This window comes from Thalassophryne amazonica, chromosome 17, assembly GCF_902500255.1.
Source record: "Thalassophryne amazonica chromosome 17, fThaAma1.1, whole genome shotgun sequence".
Taxonomy (NCBI): Eukaryota; Metazoa; Chordata; class Actinopteri; order Batrachoidiformes; family Batrachoididae; genus Thalassophryne; species Thalassophryne amazonica.
Window position 1 is genome coordinate 4,505,591 of NC_047119.1, and position 19,731 is coordinate 4,525,321.

The 19,731-nt window shown below is 40.0% G+C and overlaps 1 protein-coding gene across 1 annotated transcript in view; it reads left to right on the plus strand.

Annotated features, from left to right (window-relative positions):
• The window catches only part of LOC117530116 (3-hydroxy-3-methylglutaryl-coenzyme A reductase-like), a 28,256-nt gene that overhangs the window by 7,911 nt on the left and 614 nt on the right, over window positions 1–19,731 (plus strand). Inside the window, exons 5-18 of the mRNA XM_034193066.1 lie at window positions 1,271–1,355; window positions 6,090–6,195; window positions 6,387–6,493; window positions 6,584–6,703; window positions 7,758–7,891; window positions 9,999–10,264; window positions 10,348–10,478; window positions 10,577–10,771; window positions 10,868–11,026; window positions 11,746–11,903; window positions 12,013–12,118; window positions 12,204–12,374; window positions 17,580–17,720; window positions 18,940–19,098. Coding sequence (XP_034048957.1) covers window positions 1,271–1,355; window positions 6,090–6,195; window positions 6,387–6,493; window positions 6,584–6,703; window positions 7,758–7,891; window positions 9,999–10,264; window positions 10,348–10,478; window positions 10,577–10,771; window positions 10,868–11,026; window positions 11,746–11,903; window positions 12,013–12,118; window positions 12,204–12,374; window positions 17,580–17,720; window positions 18,940–19,098 — 2,038 coding nt within the window. The remainder of the gene's footprint in view (window positions 1–1,270; window positions 1,356–6,089; window positions 6,196–6,386; window positions 6,494–6,583; window positions 6,704–7,757; window positions 7,892–9,998; window positions 10,265–10,347; window positions 10,479–10,576; window positions 10,772–10,867; window positions 11,027–11,745; window positions 11,904–12,012; window positions 12,119–12,203; window positions 12,375–17,579; window positions 17,721–18,939; window positions 19,099–19,731) is intronic.

Consider the following 19,731-nt stretch of genomic DNA (forward strand, 5'->3'; position numbering starts at 1 on the left):
CCGGATGAAGCCGTTTCATCCTGTTTTAGCACTTTTTTTGGATTGTGGTGATCATAGTACAACAGCGCCCGGTAGAGTAAGCTGCGAGAGCTGCTACTCGTATATATTTTGGATGAATAGGCAATTCACGTCCCCCATGCTGACAGCAGAGGTGAGAGCTCACGCTTAGTCACGCGAGATTTACGCTAGGGCTGCAGCTATAGAATATTTTTGAAATGGAATATTCTAGCAACTTTTTAATTGACTAATTGGATAAAAATTACGTTAGCATTTTTATCCAACATCAATAGTCCAGTGCTCTCCCTAAACAATGGCACAGTGTCACTTCGCCATCACACAGATTGTCAAATTTAGTGTATCCCTTTCTGTTTTCCTGGGTAGTTATTTATTTTTTCACATCTTTACAAGTTATGGATGTGTCCCGGTGTCAGGAGCTCAGCACTCCCCTGACACCGGACTGTAGGCACAGGCGGTTGGTGTAATCCTCAGTCATGCAGGCTGCATGTGAACGTGAGCACAGCCTGCAAAAAACTGGGCTCTGGGGTGCAGCTTTTCCACAAAAGCCACACTGATAAATCCGCTCTAGACCTTGTCGATGAAAACGCTGATCACATCCAAATAAAGGTGGTTTTTGAATAAAATTGTTTGACTTAAAGTGCATGTAGAGCGGAGAGCAGCCAGCAGACCAAATTGTGTGTTTTTTAAAAAAATAGACTGCTTACTTACTGCTTCGCTTTAAATGTGCAGTAAGTCTCTTTCAGATCAGTGTGGACCCTCTTTCTCTTAAAAGGCTTTATTTTACTCTGTGTGTTGCGTTTGAAAGGTGTAGCTTTTGGTGCTACATTGATTAGCTCTTACATGGCTTATGCGCATGCGCTAGCCTTCTTCTGTTTTTTTTTTGTTCTTGGGATGTTACAGCATCACACACAGGCCTGGCATATGTACTACAACGTTAAACGGAGCTTTGAAGCACAGAATTTGCCTTGAACATTTTTTGTAATCGAATTATTTGAGTTACTTGACTAATCCTTTCAGCCTTAATTTATACACTGCTAAGCATGCTCATTGAGACTAACAACGGTCTATTGGCTGTATGTGTGATTGAGTTTGCTTGTGTGTTGGCTCAGTGAGAGACTGGAGGTGTACCCCACCTCTCAAGCCACTGACCGCCCCATGACCCTAAACTTGACTAAGCTGGTTTATAAAATGAAAGAATGAATATTAATAATGTTTGATTTCTCCCCCCCCCCCCCCCCCCATATCTCTGTAGTGAGGCCCTGCCGTTCTTTCTGCTACTTATTGACCTCTCTAAAGCCTGTACATTGGCCAAGTTTGCCCTCAGTTCAAACTCTCAGGTATTTTCACTCATCATGCATTCATAATTAGCCAAGCAAAAGTTGTTAATGACTGCATTCATGGTAGACTTGGAGAGATGCCAGTACTGACATCTAGGACACTGATTTGTTCCACATATGATTTAAGTTTGAGTTTCATGGTTAATCAAGTGTCTTCACAGCAGACTGATGTTGTATTGTTTGGTGCATGCTCGATAGCCACTCAGGAAGTCGCGTGTGCAGACCGCCTCGTGGTGCAAAACGTTAAAGTGAGCAGTCAGCCATGTATGCTACAGTGACAAGACTGAACTTATGGATAACCCAGATGTGACAATCTGACCAATAAGACATTGTTTACTGGAGCACACAGATGAAACTTTTGATGGACTACCGGTTCATGTATAAAGAATTGGTGACAAACATGTCTTTTCAAGCTACAGGCCAATCTCATTGTTACTGCAATTTTCAAAAATTCTCAAAGATATTTGTAAAGAGGTTGAACGATTTCATAGCTAAACATCATATACTCAGTGAACAGCAGTATAGATTTAGGAAAAATCGTGCTACTGCACTGGCTTTGATTTTGTTGAACAAATTACACATGCAACTGAGAATAAGCAATACACTGTAGGGGGTTTCTTTGATTTGCAGAACGCATTTGGGCGAGTCTACGGCAACAGAATTACAATCTGCTAATCTGTCGTGGTTAGATGCCATATGTCCAGATTTTGCTGCTGTTGTAATTCTGTTACCATAGAATTGCCCATTTGATACTATAGGTCACAATAAACTTTTGTATGAATTATAGAAGTATGGTATTAGATGTTTGGCTCTTGATTGAATAGCTAGCTATTTATGTAACAGGTATCAGTGTGTCCATATTGGTGGGATCAACTCTGAATTTTTGAAGATTACATGTGGGGTGCCCCAGGGTTCAGTCCTTGGCCATTGTTGTTTCTGTTGTATTTTATTTGCTGATGATACAACTGTGTTTTGTAGTGGGGATCATTTGGGACAGCTCTTGGACATGATGGAGAGGGAACTTCTAAATTTCAAACAAATTATCGCTTCATCTTGGAAATATTGGTAATAAGCCCAGGAACTTACCGTAATTTCTGGAGTGTAAGTCGCACCAGCCACTATAGCCATTATAAAGAAAAATAAACCATAAATAAGTCGCACTGGACTATAAGTCGCATGGACATATAGGTATGTTAACATGATAAGTTCAGATGATAATATTGCGACGGCAAAAGCAAGAAACGGCACCACCTTGAGTTGAGAAGATTAATTCGACAGAATACATGAATGTGGTTCTGCAACAAATGTCATTGCTCACAACAACCATGTCACTCAGGGTGCCGAAAATGTGAAACGTGAAAACGTGCAATACGCCAAGAGCGCAACAGGAACATCACAATACCGTAACATAAATAACATGCGAACAAGTTCACTTAACCCTCAGTTTCACTTCATATCATTGAAACCATTGAATTCTTCATCCTCGGTGTCCTAACCAAAACCAAATTTCTTGGAGTATTTATTGATGACAAGTTAAGCTGGAGAACTCATATAAATTATGTTAAATCTAAAATCTCAAAAGTCATTGCGATTCTGTACAAAGCACAAGACTTCCCCTCCCAGCATTTGTTAGTTATGCTGTATCATTCATTACTTGTCCCATATATGAGTTATTGCATTGAGGTTTAGGGAAACACATTTAAAACAAATACAAATCCAATATTTTTGTTACAAAAGAAAGCTATAAGAGTTCTAAGTAATAAACCATATCTCGAGCCAACAAACCCACAATTTGGCCGTTTACACATTTTGAAATTCTGGAACTTGGTTGATTATTGCCATTGGTATTAAAGGCACTGCGCTGCGGTGGTTTGAATCATATTTGTCTAATAGATTACAATTTGTTCATGTAAATGGGGAATCTTCTTCACAGACTAAAGTTAATTATGGAGTTCCACAAGGTTCTGTGCTAGGACCAATTTTATTCACTTTATACATGCTTCCCTTAGGCAGTATTATTAGACGGTATTGCTTAAATTTTCATTGTTACGCAGATGATACCCAGCTTTATCTATCCATGAAGCCAGAGGACACACACCAATTAGCTAAACTGCAGGATTGTCTTACAGACATAAAGACATGGATGACCTCTAATTTCCTGCTTTTAAACTCAGATAAAACTGAAGTTATTGTACTTGGCCCCACAAATCTTAGAAACATGGTGTCTAACCAGATCCTTACTCTGGATGGCATTACCCTGACCTCTAGTAATACTGTGAGAAATCTTGGAGTCATTTTTGATCAGGATATGTCAATCAAAGCGCATATTAAACAAATATGTAGGACTGCTTTTTTGCATTTACTCAATATCTCTAAAATCAGAAAGGTCTTGTCTGAGTGATGCTGAAAAACTAATTCATGCATTTATTTCCTCTAGGCTGGACTATTGTAATTCATTATTATCAGGTTGTCCTAAAAGTTCCCTAAAAAGCCTTCAGTTAATTCAAAATGCTGCAGCTAGAGTACTGACGGGGACTAGAAGGAGAGAGCATATCTCACCCATATTGGCCTCTCTTCATTGGCTTCCTGTTAATTCTAGAATAGAATTTAAAATTCTTCTTCTTACTTATAAGGTTTTGAATAATCAGGTCCCATCTTATCTTAGGGACCTCGTAGTACCATATCACCCCAATAGAGCGCTTTGCTCTCAGACTGCAGGCTTACTTGTAGTTCCTAGGGTTTGTAACAGTAGAATGGGAGGCAGAGCCTTCAGCTTTCAGGCTCCTCTCCTGTGGAACCAGCTCCCAATTCAGATCAGGGAGACAGACACCCTCTCTACTTTTAAGATTAGGCTTAAAACTTTCCTTTTTGCTAAAGCTTATAGTTAGGGCTGGATCAGGTGACCCTGAACCATCCCTTAGTTATGCTGCTATAGACGTAGACTGCTCGGGGGTTCCCATGATGCACTGTTTCTTTCTCTTTTTGCTCTGTATGCACCACTCTGCATTTAATCATTAGTGATCGATCTCTGCTCCCCTCCACAGCATGTCTTTTTCCTGGTTCTCTCCCTCAGCCCCAACCAGTCCCAGCAGAAGACTGCCCCTCCCTGAGCCTGGTTCTGCTGGAGGTTTCTTCCTGTTAAAAGGGAGTTTTTCCTTCCCACTGTAGCCAAGTGCTTGCTCACAGGGGGTCGTTTTGACCGTTGGGGTTTTACATAATTATTGTATGGCCTTGCCTTACAATATAAAGCGCCTTGGGGCAACTGTTTGTTGTGATTTGGCGCTATATAAAAAAATTGATTGATTGATTATATTACGATGCAAATCGTGTAAAGTTAAAAATAAACTTTTGCCTCCACATGTCCAGGATCTGTTTAAAATAAGGGAGTCCAGCTATAACTTGAGAGGAACATTAGTATTTGATAGATTAAAGCTTCAAACCACTGCTAAAAGTCATTGTGTTTCTGTAAAAGGTGTCATAATGTGGAATAATTGTTCTGATAGCGTTAAATCATCCGGTACTTTAGTTGGCTGACAAAGACTTTATAAAAACAATATAATTACTCATTACAGTATGATGAATCAGGCTAACTGAGTTTGTTAGTTTTTGTTTTGTGTGTTGTACTATTGTTTGCTCTGTTATGAGATATTTTAGTTCTCTGATTAAGCGCTATTGCTTTGCTTGGGTTTTTTTTTTTTGGTTCTTATTAGTGTATACACATGTATATAGCAAATGGTAAAGGGGGTGGGTGTTTATAACTTTTGCTTCAGCCTGCACCCCTTTGGCCGCACAAAACTGGAAAATGGCTATGACTTTTGTTTTTGTTTAATGAGAGATTTCTTCTTTTCTTTGTTGTTCTTAAGTGTGTGTGTGTGTGTGTGTGCGTGCTGACGAATAAATTAATTAATTCATTCATGTACACAAGGCTGCAAAAGCATATGAGTTCTTCTGTGAAGGCTGTGTGTAGGAGATCCAGTTTCAGACCAGTGACTGAAAGAAATCCCTCATGAAATTTAGAGTTGTGGATTCTAGTTCAAATTCTATGGCGCACATAGCAGCTACGGACTTGTCTGTGAAAGACTCATGTTTTGGGTAGAATATGTACTTAACACCGGGTGAGTGTCATGCTGTCGTCTTGAGGAATCCATGTTGTAAACAAATTTGTGGCGTTTACTGGAAGGTCAGCATTGTTATCGTACATAAAATTACAGTATTGCTGATGTTTTTGCTGTATAAATATGTTACTCAGTTCCTTGAGTTTTACTGTAACTTCACAGCAGTTTGGGTTGGAATGAGTGCAATTTTACTGTGAAATAATGTGGTATTGATGGTGATTATAATAAATGATGGAACTGAGGAAAGTTTTAATTTCAAAATTTATTTGAGTATAAAGAATTCCTTTAGAAATATAACTATAATACACAATAAAATTGTAAATCCCAAACATTTATGACAAACTCTTGTCAGAGGTAGCTCACATGGTTTGCACCCCTCAAGTGAGACTTCACACTTAGCCGCCTGAGATTTTCACACTGCTGAGTGTGCACATTCACATTGTAACAAAGACTATTAATGGAATCTTGGGGAAAAAAGTCAGGTGGGTGTGTACCAGACATGACTGCAGTGTCTTGAAATGTTTCAGAATGATTATTTCAGATGGTTTAATCATTCAGAAGGTTTAACTGAGGAGCCACTCAGTGTTCCTTTGTTGTTGTTGTTGTCTCACATGTTCAGGCGGAGGTGAGGGAGAACATCTCCCAGGGCATGGCCATCTTGGGTCCCACTTTCACCCTGGATGCTCTGGTTGAGTGTCTGGTAATTGGAATTGGGACAATGTCGGGTAAGCAGTGCAAGGTTAGACCTTACTTGTGTGAAGCGCCTTGAGGCAACTTTATGATTTGGCGCTATATAAATGAAATAAATTGAAGAGAAAGTGTTTGTGTTTTGTTGTTGTTGTTGAAATAGTGCCAGCTGTATTTTGTGAATCAGATTTCAGTGCATAACAAATCAATATTTTCAATTGTTTTTCAGGAGTACCTCAGTTAGAGATCATGTGTTGTTTTGGCTGCATGTCTGTCCTGGCCAATTACTTTGTTTTCATGACCTTCTTTCCTGCCTGTGTTTCACTCGTCTTGGAGGTAAAAATCATACATTTGCAGTTACATATGACACTGTATTAGTGATCATCCAGTCTTTGACTGACAGTTTGTCTTCATTTGTGAGTGTAGTTGTCCAGAGAAAGCAGGGAGGGCCGTCCTATCTGGCAACTGAGCCATTTTGCCCACGTTCTGGCTGAAGAAGAAGACAAGAAGCCAAATCCTGTAACCCAGAAGGTTAAAATCATCATGGTGAGGACCAAATCTATCTGGTGTTAAGTAGGGGTCAACTGATTATCTGCGCTGATATTGAACATTTTTACAAATATCAGTATCGGCCATTTATATCGGTCGATTTAACAGTTTGTTTGCAGCGATGCATGTAGCGACTCACTGGTTGTGAAGGTCCTGCCTTTACATGCTGTGCTCTGCAGAGAGACAAAGAGGGATGCTGCTTGCAACGCACAGTCAAATTTCAAGAAATCTGCTGGACCTTTTTAGTATTTATTGCAATTTTTATGGATTTTTGTTTTCTTCTTTTTTTGGTCACCCTGTATTTACCCTGAATACCTGTGTGGACCTGCATTTTTCCATTAAGAAAATACAGCCAGAATCGATAAACGATCAAACCAGTAGCATCAATAATGGCACTGATTTTGATAATACCTGAACAGTTCCATCCCCAATAAAATGTACAGAAAGGGCTATCAGTCTGCTCATCCTGGTTGAGTCCACAGCAGCTCACAGCCTTTGCTAGCAGGGCCCTGACTCTGACATACATCTGTCACTCCAGTGACCACCACCCTAATTATTTATTGCTTTTTAATTGGTGGTAAAATAAATAAATCTCCCCCTGTACAGTTTTCATGAACTTTGAAATGAACTGTAGAAACTAAAACCCTTTTTTGTGCTGGGCTGTAAGCATGTTTTTTCTTGCTGTAAAATTGGGGATTTTTAACGGCCTTCTGTTTCGTGTGGACTTTTTTTGGAGCCAGCCTCAAAGACGTGCAACATTTGCCGTTTCCTCATTGGTTTCATTTATCAGGACTGGAGGTTGTGGATTTAAGTCTTTGCACAACTTTGAGGTCTGACTCAGCAGCACAGGTTAGTGTCAGTATTGCCTTTGTTTTTGATTGACTTGTTGATCGCTGAGCTCAGAGCAAGTCTGACCTTTCTTGTGTAGATTAGTGATGTTACACCTGGTATAAATTAGAAAATCACCTTTGAGTTGTTCAGTCAGTAAGTTCATTTTTTAATACAATAAGTAAGGCATAAAGTGTAATGTGTTTCATATTATCCTCCTCAGTCTCTGGGCCTGGTCCTGGTTCATGCTCACACTCGACTAGCTGCCGAAAATCAAGGGCAAAATCACACAGCCGAGGGGCATGTAACCAAGTCACTGCACTCCAGAGCTAACATGGGGCCTCTGCAGCTAACAAGGTAAAGACATGAAGCTGTCAAGTTTAAATAAACTTCTTCCTGGCAGTGGTGGGTACAGTTCCACTAATCCGCTAACCGCTAATTATTGAAGATAATGTTTTCATTATCAGATTAGCTTTTCAGATAACTTTGAAAACCATCTCTAACATATTTTTGCAGGTGAACCGAATAATTCTGAAACAGTTAAAAACCTTTAGTCTAATATCAAAGATTTCAGTGCTTACCTGTTAAATGTTTTTATAGCAGATAAACAGCTCTGTTCTCTGTAAACAGAGAAGAGCTGGTTTCAGGAGAAACTGCTCTATCCTCTGGAGTCAGAAGAGTTGGTCACAAGATAATTGCTCTTGATACCATACTAACTCACCAGCAATATCACCCTAGTCATCCATAGGCATACAGTTTTAACTTATGGTTAAAATTTTAACCAAACTAATTTCAGACATGTTATTTAAATTAACATCAATTCTGAAGTTTTATAAAGTGAAAACATCAGCTATATGTTTAAATATTGCACTAATTTTGAAGCTTTTAGTGTGGACATGCTGTGTCCAGGTGCATTATGGGTAATCTCAGTACAGTCATGAGCATTTGAGACGCTCTGATCAGGCTCCACACGGACAACAGCATTAAACTCTTTGTATGTTGTGCCTAAAACTCTCATGAATATATTCTCTGGGTTTATAGAAGTTGTTATTATGTTTGTTTTATGTAAAAATGCCAGAAGAAGCTCAGGTTGCATCTCCATTATTTTTAAATTGGGATCACTGTGAGTTGCAATCGATTCCTGTTTCCTATAATTTCCTGCTTATTGTCCTACAACACTGTTTGTCGTCTTTGTTCCAGAGTAATATATATGTCTGAAATTCTGTTTGCATTTATTAAATTACATGCAGATTAAACGTAGCACGCAGATAATTTGGAATATTTGTTTTGGCAAGTTTTCACGGTCTCTACTGCCATCTACTGGCCAGTAGTGTTCATGGCAGTATTCACCCTAAGTATTGAGATATCCTATAATCCTTTGCATGCCTGAGAGTTGTTGCAGCCTCTTGCAGCAGCTAAAGAAATAAAAATGTACATTTTGATTGTATAATGTTTTACAATTGCCGTCGTGGATTCTGTTGTTTAAACCGCAGCAACTCTCTGGCGTGCCAAAAAAAAAAAAAAAACTGGTACGCAAAGGATTATGGGTTAGGGTCAGAGCGTCTGGGCGGCAGTAGATGGCATTGTTCTATGCATTTTGACCCCGGTTATATCAGACGGTGATCACGACTTGACTTTTGGCTTTTGCAAATGGCTTTGTTTTTTACATATGAATAAAATGGCATATTTTACAAAAGCACATACATGTAAATACCAACACACACGTCACATCACATTAAAGTGTTGGTTTTTACATAGAATGAATGAATCAACCAATCAGTGTTAGCGGAGACTCATTTACCCATAACCCCTTTGGCATCTGTCTGTATTTGTTACAAAACTTCAGAATTAGTGCATTATTTAAAATTAAGAGATGTGCGTTATATTTTAACTTTGTACAAATGACAGATTTGACATTAATTGTTATTCTATCTGGATAAGTTTTTTAAAATCGAAACGATAAGTCAAAACTGCTTTATTTTCCAAGACCTCTGCCTCACGGCGACACTGCTATATTCTGTAAAGGAATAATGATTTATTTTTTGTATGTGTAGAGTTGAGCTTTGCTGCTCCTTTCAACTGTTTCACTGCTGTAAGCTATGTAGTAAACAGGAGTTTCCAGCAGGGGGCAGGGTGCACAAAGACACAAGTGCTGACTCATTGTTTGGGTCTGTGGTCTCCTTTGATGCTACCAGAAGCGATTGTTGTGTTAAAACTCAAAATCAGCTCGTTAGTATTTGCAAGTGTACCAGAGACAATACTGAAAGTTAGCGGTTAGCTGTAGCTTCCAATACATTTTTGGGTGGTTTATTGGTTGAGCTTTATAAAAGATAACTTTTCAGTTAGCTGATTAGCTGTCATTGAAGCTAACGTTTTGGTTAGCTGTGCCCACCACTGCTTCCTGTATTAATTCTCGAGCTGTAAACAGCTGATTAATGTCTGATCATCTCTGACTGTCTGTCAGCATGGACCTGGAACAGGTGATAACTCTTGGGCTCGCACTGCTGCTTGCTGTCAAGTACGTCTTCTTTGAGCAAACAGAGGCAGAGTCATCCCTGTCCCTCAGGAGTCCCATTACCAGCTCCCCTCCTACAAGCAAACCCAGACTGTTAGAGAACTGCTGCATGATGGACCTGCAGCCATCCAAACCAAAGACCATCAACTTTACCTCAAAAACCAACTTCACCTCCTCTGTGTGTCGAGAGGGAGATTTGGACTGCCGAGAGAACGGTGAGACTTTTAGTCTTTGCTCTGTAGACTTTAAAAGAGCTTCTTTTTACTTTGCCTAAACCATGTGTTTGGTCATTACTCAGATGCTGAGGTCAGTCAGTCCCCAGCATGCCCCCTGGAGAAGCAGCCCTGTCAACCTTCTAAAAATGAGTTTAACTCTATTTTCAAACCTCGGACTTTGCAGGAATGTATGTCTATACTTGTTGATCCTCAGGTAAGCTGCTGTACCACACACAAATCACAAAATGCCTTTTAGATTTCTGGATGTCGGAATGTTTAATTGAAAGTTGATTTCCTGTTGTTGCTTTACAGAGAGGAGCCAGATTTCTTAGCGATGCAGAGATAATAAACCTTGTAACTTCACGAAGTATTCAGAGCTATAAACTGGAATCTGTGGTTGAGACTCCAGAGCGTGGTGTGGGTATCAGGAGGGAAATGATATCATCTAATCTGCCTGTGTCCTCTGCCTTGGATTGTCTGCCATATAAAAACTATGACTATTCCAAGGTACTGTCAGAAATGCACACTCAAAAACATTTATTGTTGAAAAGATAAGTTCTGCATATTTGTTTTATGAAAACACTTTTTTTTCTTCTCCTGTAGGTGATGGGTGCTTGCTGTGAGAATGTCATTGGGTACATGCCCGTGCCGGTAGGAGTTGCTGGTCCTCTTCTTTTGGATGGAAAGCAGTATTACATTCCTTTGGCAACCACTGAGGGTTGCCTGGTTGCCAGCACTAACAGAGGATGTAACGCAGTTGCTGTAAGTGAAGCATAACAAGTTGTAGGATGTTAATAATGTTAATAATGCAAAGGTTAACTAACCACTGAATATCAGAAAATGAAAGTTCAAGATGTAGCTGTCTGGTATGTCACTGTGAAAACATTTTTACACTGAATGTTTGTTTACATGATTTCAAGACAGTCTGCAATACATATATATGTATGTTGTAACAGGAAGACAGAGGTTGGGAATGTGAGGAACATTAGTAGCCAGTAAACAGTGTTGATCAGTATGTCTGGTATTTATATTCACAAACTGTTTTCTTTTTTACTTTCACTTTTGACACCCTGTGTGCTCCTATACAATGCTGCTGGAACCTCAATTTCCCTGAGGGAGTCTTCCAAGGGATCAGTAATGTTCTATTTTTTCCAGCAAATTTGCAGTGATTAAAAAAAAGAAATAGTGTCATAAAATTTTCCAGTGGTAGGAAAGTTGAATGTTGACATGGTGGCAAACAAATCAGCCCTGATTCATAGGCAGAGCATTTAACAAGCTGCTCTCCAACAAAATTATCACACACATTAAGAGTCACAAACAAATCACATCATTATTTGAACATGTGGGATTCCTATCACAGTTGCAGCATGCACAGTGCAGTACGACGTACGTTTGTGTATGAATTTGTCATAATGTGTGTTCCTGTGTCATCTGGCTCAACTCTGTTGTGTTTGATTGTGACGCTTGCTGTTCCTGATCAGCTGAGTGGAGGCTGCCGCAGCAGGGTCCTGGCTGACTGTATGACCAGGGGTCCTGTGGTCAGGCTGCCTTCAGCTTGCCAGGCTGCAGAGGTCAAAATGTGGCTTGAGGGCTCAGTTGGATTTGGTGTTATGAAGGAGGCCTTTGACCAGTCCAGCAGGTGAGTAAAAAACAAAACAAAAAAAAAAACACAGTTGACCTGCAATTAAATCCATAATTTATGATACCAAAGTCTGTCCATGTTCTAAATGTGTATTTGACCTCGTCAGGTTTGCACGTCTAGAGAAGCTCTTCATTGGGTTAGCTGGGAGGAACCTGTACATTCGTTTCCAGTGTAGGACAGGAGATGCTATGGGCATGAACATGATCTCCAAGGTCCAAACTAAACCTCTGCAGACATTAAGAGCTGCTTACAGATAAGATACAAATACTAAACTGTGTGTGTGTGTCTCTGTCTCAGGGAACTGAAATAGCTTTGCAGAGACTCCAGCAGCATTTTCCAGACACAAAGGTTCTATCACTCAGTGGAAACTACTGTACTGACAAGAAACCCGCTGCCATGAACTGGATTCTGGGCCGTGGAAAGTCTGCTGTGTGTGAGGCCACCATTCCTGCTCAGGTGGTCAGAGAGGTAACGGAAACTGAAACCAAACTTTCCTGCTCATGTACTGAGTTGAAAACATTGATCTTGTTGGGTGTTTTCTTTGGATTTATAAAACGTGCCTGTAGCTTAATAATGTTATTTAATTAAAAGAAAAAAATTGGTGTAGGCATTATTGTACAGTAGGGCTGAACTAAACGCTTACTTTTATAAAAGTAAGTCTCTTCGGCTGCTCCCTTGTGTGCACTCGGGGTCGCCACAGCAGGTCCGAGGTGGATCTGCATGTTGAATTGGCAGAGTTTTACGCTGGATGCTCTTCCTGACGCAACTCCATATTACACAGAGAAATGTGGCAGGGGTGGGATTTGAACCGGGAACCTTCTGCACTGAAACAAACCACATTAACCACTTGTCCACTTCAAGTTTGTTTTTTGTTTTTTTTTTTATGTTATGTTATGATGCTGTCAGCACAAAGAGGAGGATCTGTCCATGAAGACATTTTTGAGCTTTTGATAATATCTCCAAAAACCCCACACAAATGTTCAGTTTGTAATGACATTATTCCAAACGGTAAAATCACCCCTCCTCCTCACCCCATTGATAAAATGGAAGTGGACAATAATTTTATTGCTGCTCGATTAAATACTGAATTTAAAGGTGGAGCCCTTTTCAATTTCTTTTAAACCATTTTTGTCATTTAAAATTTTCTTCACCAATATTCAAATTTTTTCTTAATATTCAAGTAAATGATTGCCAATATGATCAAAATTCACCTTTACGATTTTGCCCTGCATGGGTTAAAATACAGTGACAAGCTGTCATGATGAACCACTTTGTGGAAATGCCATCAGTGATGGGGTGGTGGGCTTCTGACCCTTGAACAGCACTGCTACACTACATAATTAATCAATCAATTTTTTTTATATAGCGCCAAATCACAACAAACAGTTGCCCCAAGGCGCTTTATATTGTAAGGCAAGGCCATACAGTAATTATGTAAAACCCCAACGGTCAAAACGACCCCCTGTGAGCAAGCACTTGGCTACAGTGGGAAGGAAAAACTCCCTTTTTAACAGGAAGAAACCTCCAGCAGAACCAGGCTCAGGGAGGGGCAGTCTTCTGCTGGGACTGGTTGGGGCTGAGGGAGAGAACCAGGAAAAAGACATGCTGTGGAGGGGAGCAGAGATCGATCACTAATGATTAAATGCAGAGTGGTGCATACAGAGCAAAAAGAGAAAGAAACAGTGCATCATGGGAACCCCCCAGCAGTCTACGTCTATAGCAGCATAACTAAGGGATGGTTCAGGGTCACCTGATCCAGCCCTAACTATAAGCTTTAGCAAAAAGGAAAGTTTTAAGCCTAATCTTAAAAGTAGAGAGGGTGTCTGTCTCCCTGATCTGAATTGGGAGCTGGTTCCACAGGAGAGGAGCCTGAAAGCTGAAGGCTCTGCCTCCCATTCTACTGTTACAAACCCTAGGAACTACAAGTAAGCCTGCAGTCTGAGAGCGAAGCACTCTATTGGGGTGATATGGTACTACGAGGTCCCTAAGATAAGATGGGACCTGATTATTCAAAACCTTATAAGTAAGAAGAAGAATTTTAAATTCTATTCTAGAATTAACAGGAAGCCAATGAAGAGAGGCCAATATGGGTGAGATATGCTCTCTCCTTCTAGTCCCCGCCAGTACTCTAGCTGCAGCATTTTGAATTAACTGAAGGCTTTTTAGGGAACTTTTAGGACAACCTGATAATAATGAATTACAATAGTCCAGCCTAGAGGAAATAAATGCATGAATTAGTTTTTCAGCATCACTCTGAGACAAGACCTTTCTAATTTTAGAGATATTGCGTAAATGCAAAAAAGCAGTCCTACATATTTGTTTAATATGCGCTTTGAATGACATATCCTGATCAAAAATGACTCCAAGATTTCTCACAGTATTACTAGAGGTCAGGGTAATGCCATCCAGAGTAAGGATCTGGTTAGACACCATGTTTCTAAGATTTGTGGGGCCAAGTACAATAACTTCAGTTTTATCTGAGTTTAAAAGCAGGAAATTAGAGGTCATCCATGTCTTTATGTCTGTAAGACAATCCTGCAGTTTAGCTAATTGGTGTGTGTCCTCTGGCTTCATGGATAGATAAAGCTGGGTATCATCTGCGTAACAATGAAAATTTAAGCAATACCGTCTAATAATATTGCCTAAGGGAAGCATGTATAAAGTGAATAAAATTGGTCCTAGCACAGAACCTTGTGGAACTCCATAATTAACTTTAGTCTGTGAAGAAGATTCCCCATTTACATGAACAAATTGTAATCTATTAGACAAATATGATTCAAACCACCGCAGCGCAGTGCCTTTAATACCTATGGCATGCTCTAATCTCTGTAATAAAATTTTATGGTCAACAGTATCAAAAGCAGCACTGAGGTCTAACAGAACAAGCACAGAGATGAGTCCACTGTCCGAGGCCATAAGAAGATCATTTGTAACCTTCACTAATGCTGTTTCTGTACTATGATGAATTCTAAAACCTGACTGAAACTCTTCAAATAGACCATTCCTCTGCAGATGATCAGTTAGCTGTTTTACAACTACCCTTTCAAGAATTTTTGAGAGAAAAGGAAGGTTGGAGATTGGCCTATAATTAGCTAAGATAGCTGGGTCAAGTGATGGCTTTTTAAGTAATGGTTTAATTACTGCCACCTTAAAAGCCTGTGGTACATAGCCAACTAACAAAGATAGATTGATCATATGTAAGATCGAAGCATTAAATAATGGTAGGGCTTCCTTGAGCAGCCTGGTAGGAATGGGGTCTAATAAACATGTTGATGGTTTGGATGAAGTAACTAATGAAAATAACTCAGACAGGACAATCGGAGAGAAAGAGTCTAACCAAATACCAGCATCACTGAAAGCAGCCAAAGATAACGATACGTCTTTGGGATGGTTATGAGTAATTTTTTCTCTAATAGTTAAAATTTTGTTAGCAAAGAAAGTCATGAAGTCATTACTAGTTAAAGTTAATGGAATACTCAGCTCAATAGAGCTCTGACTCTTTTGTCAGCCTGGCTACAGTGCTGAAAAGAAACCTGGGGTTGTTCTTATTTTCTTCAATTAGTGATGAGTAGAAAGATGTCCTAGCTTTACGGAGGGCTTTTTTATAGAGCAACAGACTCTTTTTCCAGGCTAAGTGAACATCATCTAAATTAGTGAGACGCCATTTCCTCTCCAACTTACGGGTTATCTGCTTTAAGCTACGAGTTTGTGAGTTATACCACGGAGTCAGGCACTTCTGATTTAAAGCTCTCCTTTTCAGAGGAGCTACAGCATCCAAAGTTGTCTTCAATGAAGATGTAAAACTATTGACGAGATACTCTATCTCACTTACAGAGTTTAGGTAGCTACTCTGCACTGTGTTGGTATATGGCATTAGAGAACTTAAAGAAGGAATCATATCCTTAAACCTAGTTACAGCGCTTTCTGAAAGACTTCTAGTGTAATGAAACTTATTCCCCACTGCTGGGTAGTCCATCAGAGTAAATGTAAATGTTAAGAAATGATCAGACAGAAGGGAGTTTTCAGGGAATACTGTTAAGTCTTCTATTTCCATACCATAAGTCAGAACAAGATCTAAGATATGATTAAAGTGGTGGGTGGACTCATTTACATTTTGAGCAAAGCCAATAGAGTCTAATAATAAATTAAATGCAGTGTTGAGGCTGTCATTCTCAGCATCTGTGTGGATGTTAAAATCGCCCACTATAATTATCTTATCTGAGCTAAGCACTAAGTCAGACAAAAGGTCTGAAAATTCACAGAGAAACTCACAGTAACGACCAGGTGGACGATAGATAATAACAAATAAAACTGTTTTTTGGGACTTCCAATTTGGATGGACAAGACTAAGAGTCAAGCTTTCAAATGAATTAAAGCTCTGTCTGGGTTTTTGATTAATTAATAAGCTGGAATGGAAGATTGCTGCTAATCCTCCCCCTCGGCCCGTGCTACGAGCATTCTGACAGTTAGTGTGACTCGGGGGTGTTGACTCATTTAAACTAACATATTCATCCTGCTGTAACCAGGTTTCTGTAAGGCAGAATAAATCAATATGTTGATCAATTATTATGTCATTTACTAACAGGGACTTAGAAGAGAGAGACCTAATGTTTAATAGACCACATTTAACTGTTTTAGTCTGTGGTGCAGTTGAAGGTGCTATATTATTTTTTTCTTTTTGAATTTTTATGCTTAAATAGATTTTTGCTGGTTATTGGTAGTCTGGGAGCAGGCACCGTCTCTACGGGGATGGGGTAATGAGGGGATGGCAGGGGGAGAGAAGCTGCAGAGAGGTGTGTAAGACTACAACTCTGCTTCCTGGTCCCAACCCTGGATAGTCACGGTTTGGAGGATTTAAGAAAATTGGCCAGATTTCTAGAAATGAGAGCTGCTCCATCCAAAGTGGGATGGATGCCGTCTCTCCTAACAAGACCAGGTTTTCCCCAGAAGCTTTGCCAATTATCTATGAAGCCCACCTCATTTTTTGGACACCACTCAGACAGCCAGCATTTCAAGGAGAACATGCGGCTAAACATGTCACTCCCGGTCCGATTGGGGAGGGGCCCAGAGAAAACTACAGAGTCCGACATTGTTTTTGCAAAGTTACACACCGATTTAATGTTAATTTTAGTGACCTCCGATTGGCGTAACCGGGTTTTAATTTATTGTGCACCAATATAATAACACAATTTTTCTGGCACAAAGATAAAGTTTTAACAGTAATAATGTATTATTGAAGTAAATTGCATTGTGCAAAGAATAAGCACAAGTAGACCTCGGACTGCCCTCAAGTTATTCCCTACCTTAGTGGGACTTCTGGCAGCGAGAGGAGGACGCTAGTCTCTCATAGTCCGGACAGTAGGCACTTAGGCAGTCTCTGCATTAGATTTCAGAATATAACATTCATGTCAGGTGTTTCTCTTGATTTGAGCTCAGTGTCATTTGTCAGTGTCAGGATCTTATTCTCTATAGCACAGCTATCCAGGTCGAAAAGTGATGCCACTTTGGATGATATACAGTACACATCTATATTTTCCCCAAATGCAAAACAGAGAAAACTGACAACAGGCTCAATGGAAAACAAAAAGTGCAATAATGTTACACTGCACAGTAGTGCAGTGTAACAGAAATTCTAAACAGAAATTCTTTCCCATCACATGTTCGTATATGTAGGTGTTAAAGAGCACCACTGCTGCTCTGGTGGAGCTGAACATCAACAAGAACCTGGTGGGCTCGGCCATGGCTGGGAGCATCGGGGGCTTCAATGCTCATGCTGCCAACATCGTAGCAGCCATCTACATCGCCTGTGGACAGGTAATTATCGCTCGGCTTCTGTGGTCTTCAAATTCCTGCATTTGCAATATAAATTTTGCTGAAAAGTAGTCCAAATAACACAAATTAAAATGTGAGCTGTTCTACTTCATAAGAGTTATATGTCAGTGCAGGTTAAGAATCTTTTTTTTTTTTTTCTCCAATTTTTATGTCATTTTTCAGTTATGCATAAAACAACCTCAACAAAACTGAGGAGGACAAAGGAAAAAAGACAACAAAACAAAATCAGAATTTAAATAAATAAAAACAGTCTGAGTGCTGGGCCTCCTTATTGATTATGTCTTTGTTTATACGTCAACGATTTTCTCCAGTTTTTATAAAATGTAGGTTATTCCGTCTAGCCCTCGATTCCAGATCATCCAGTTTATCTATCATCATTTTCTGTTCTTGTATTATTTCAAGCAGTGCACAGTTTGCTTCATGACTCCACGACTGTGTTTCCTCCATGTGCTCGTCCTATTCCATAGTCTAGCCACAGAGGAAGTCCAGAGTATCTGGACCTTGGAACCTCTAGTGTGCACTGATTAGAAGATCTCAAAACTCTGTTGGTCCTGATGTGTCAGAGCAGCTTGGCTAAGTGTGGTGGGGCCAAACCATTCAGAGCTTTAAAAACAAACATAACTGTAAAAACAATTCTAGCCCAAACTGGAAGCCAGTGCAGAGCGTAGAGGACTGGGGTGATGTGATCTGCATGTGTTAGTTCACAGAAGTCGACTGAGGGAAGACTGGGAGACTCTAACGTAAAGCCTGTTGCAGTAGTCCAGGCGAGAACAAACAAAAGCATGAGTGGCTTTTTCTAGATCTACAAGATTTAAAAAAGGCCTCACCTTCACTAAAAGCCGTAGCTGATAAAAGCTCAATTTGATCAGAGTCAATTTGTTTGTCGAAGTTAAAACCTCTGTCAAACATCACCCCAAGATTTCTGACAGTGACAGCTCATATTCTTAGTTTCAAGGTATCTTGAGTTTGAACAAACTTTATTATGTTTGCATGCAGGACCTTCTGACATATGCGCTGCTGTCCCACCGGAAGAGAGGTTGAGGATTTTTATAATCCTATTTTTTATATGCAGTTACACGTCTCACAGCCATGTAGACTCAAACCTAGTGCTGTGTTCTCTTCATTGTCAACTTTTCTGTTGGTCAGCAGTGTTGTATAAAAGGTGTGACTGCGTGAGTGCTGTCTGAACATTGTGTTTTAGGACCCGGCTCAGACGGTGAGCAGCTCCAGCTGTATAACTCAGATGGAGCTTGCTGGTCCGTACGGGGAGGACCTCTACATCAGCTGCACCATGCCCTCCATCGAGCTGGGCACTGTGGGAGGAGGCACCAACCTCCCACCGCAGCAGGCCTGTCTGCAGGTGCGTCTGCTTCACAGCATGAATTGTTTTTCATTCATTCATACATACAAAATTCACAAGAGACTGTTTGGTTTTCCAGCACCGGGTGGGTGGGCCTTACATTCGCCATCATCCCTGTGATGGTGCACCATGATGTTGAGCTAATGTTTTTAATTTTTTTTTCTTCTTATATGCCAAAAACCCCCAGATAAAATAATGCAAAATACTCATTCATTTTGAGATCGATAAACATCTGATCAGTGCTGCAGTGATCTGAGCCACAGATGGAAGCGATCTGTGTGGCAATAACCCCCCAAAATGTTCTGGTGAGTCAGAACACCTGTTAAAGTACCTCCCTTATAAGCACAATCCAATGTAAAATATAAAAATAGACAATATAAAAAATACACCAAAAAACCATGGCACATTTACTATATTTTCCTTTTTTTTCTGCATCTTATAATCTAGTGCAACTTACAGACATAAAAAACTATCATAACTTTATACAGGGCTTTCCCAGGAATCAACAATCAATCCCCACCAAAAAAAAAAAGCTACAGCTTACAATCAGTGCTTCCCCCCCAACCCCCCCTTGAGAGGAATTTGTTCGACAGGTGTGACTTTTACTCCAGAAAACACAGTAACTGCTGCGTG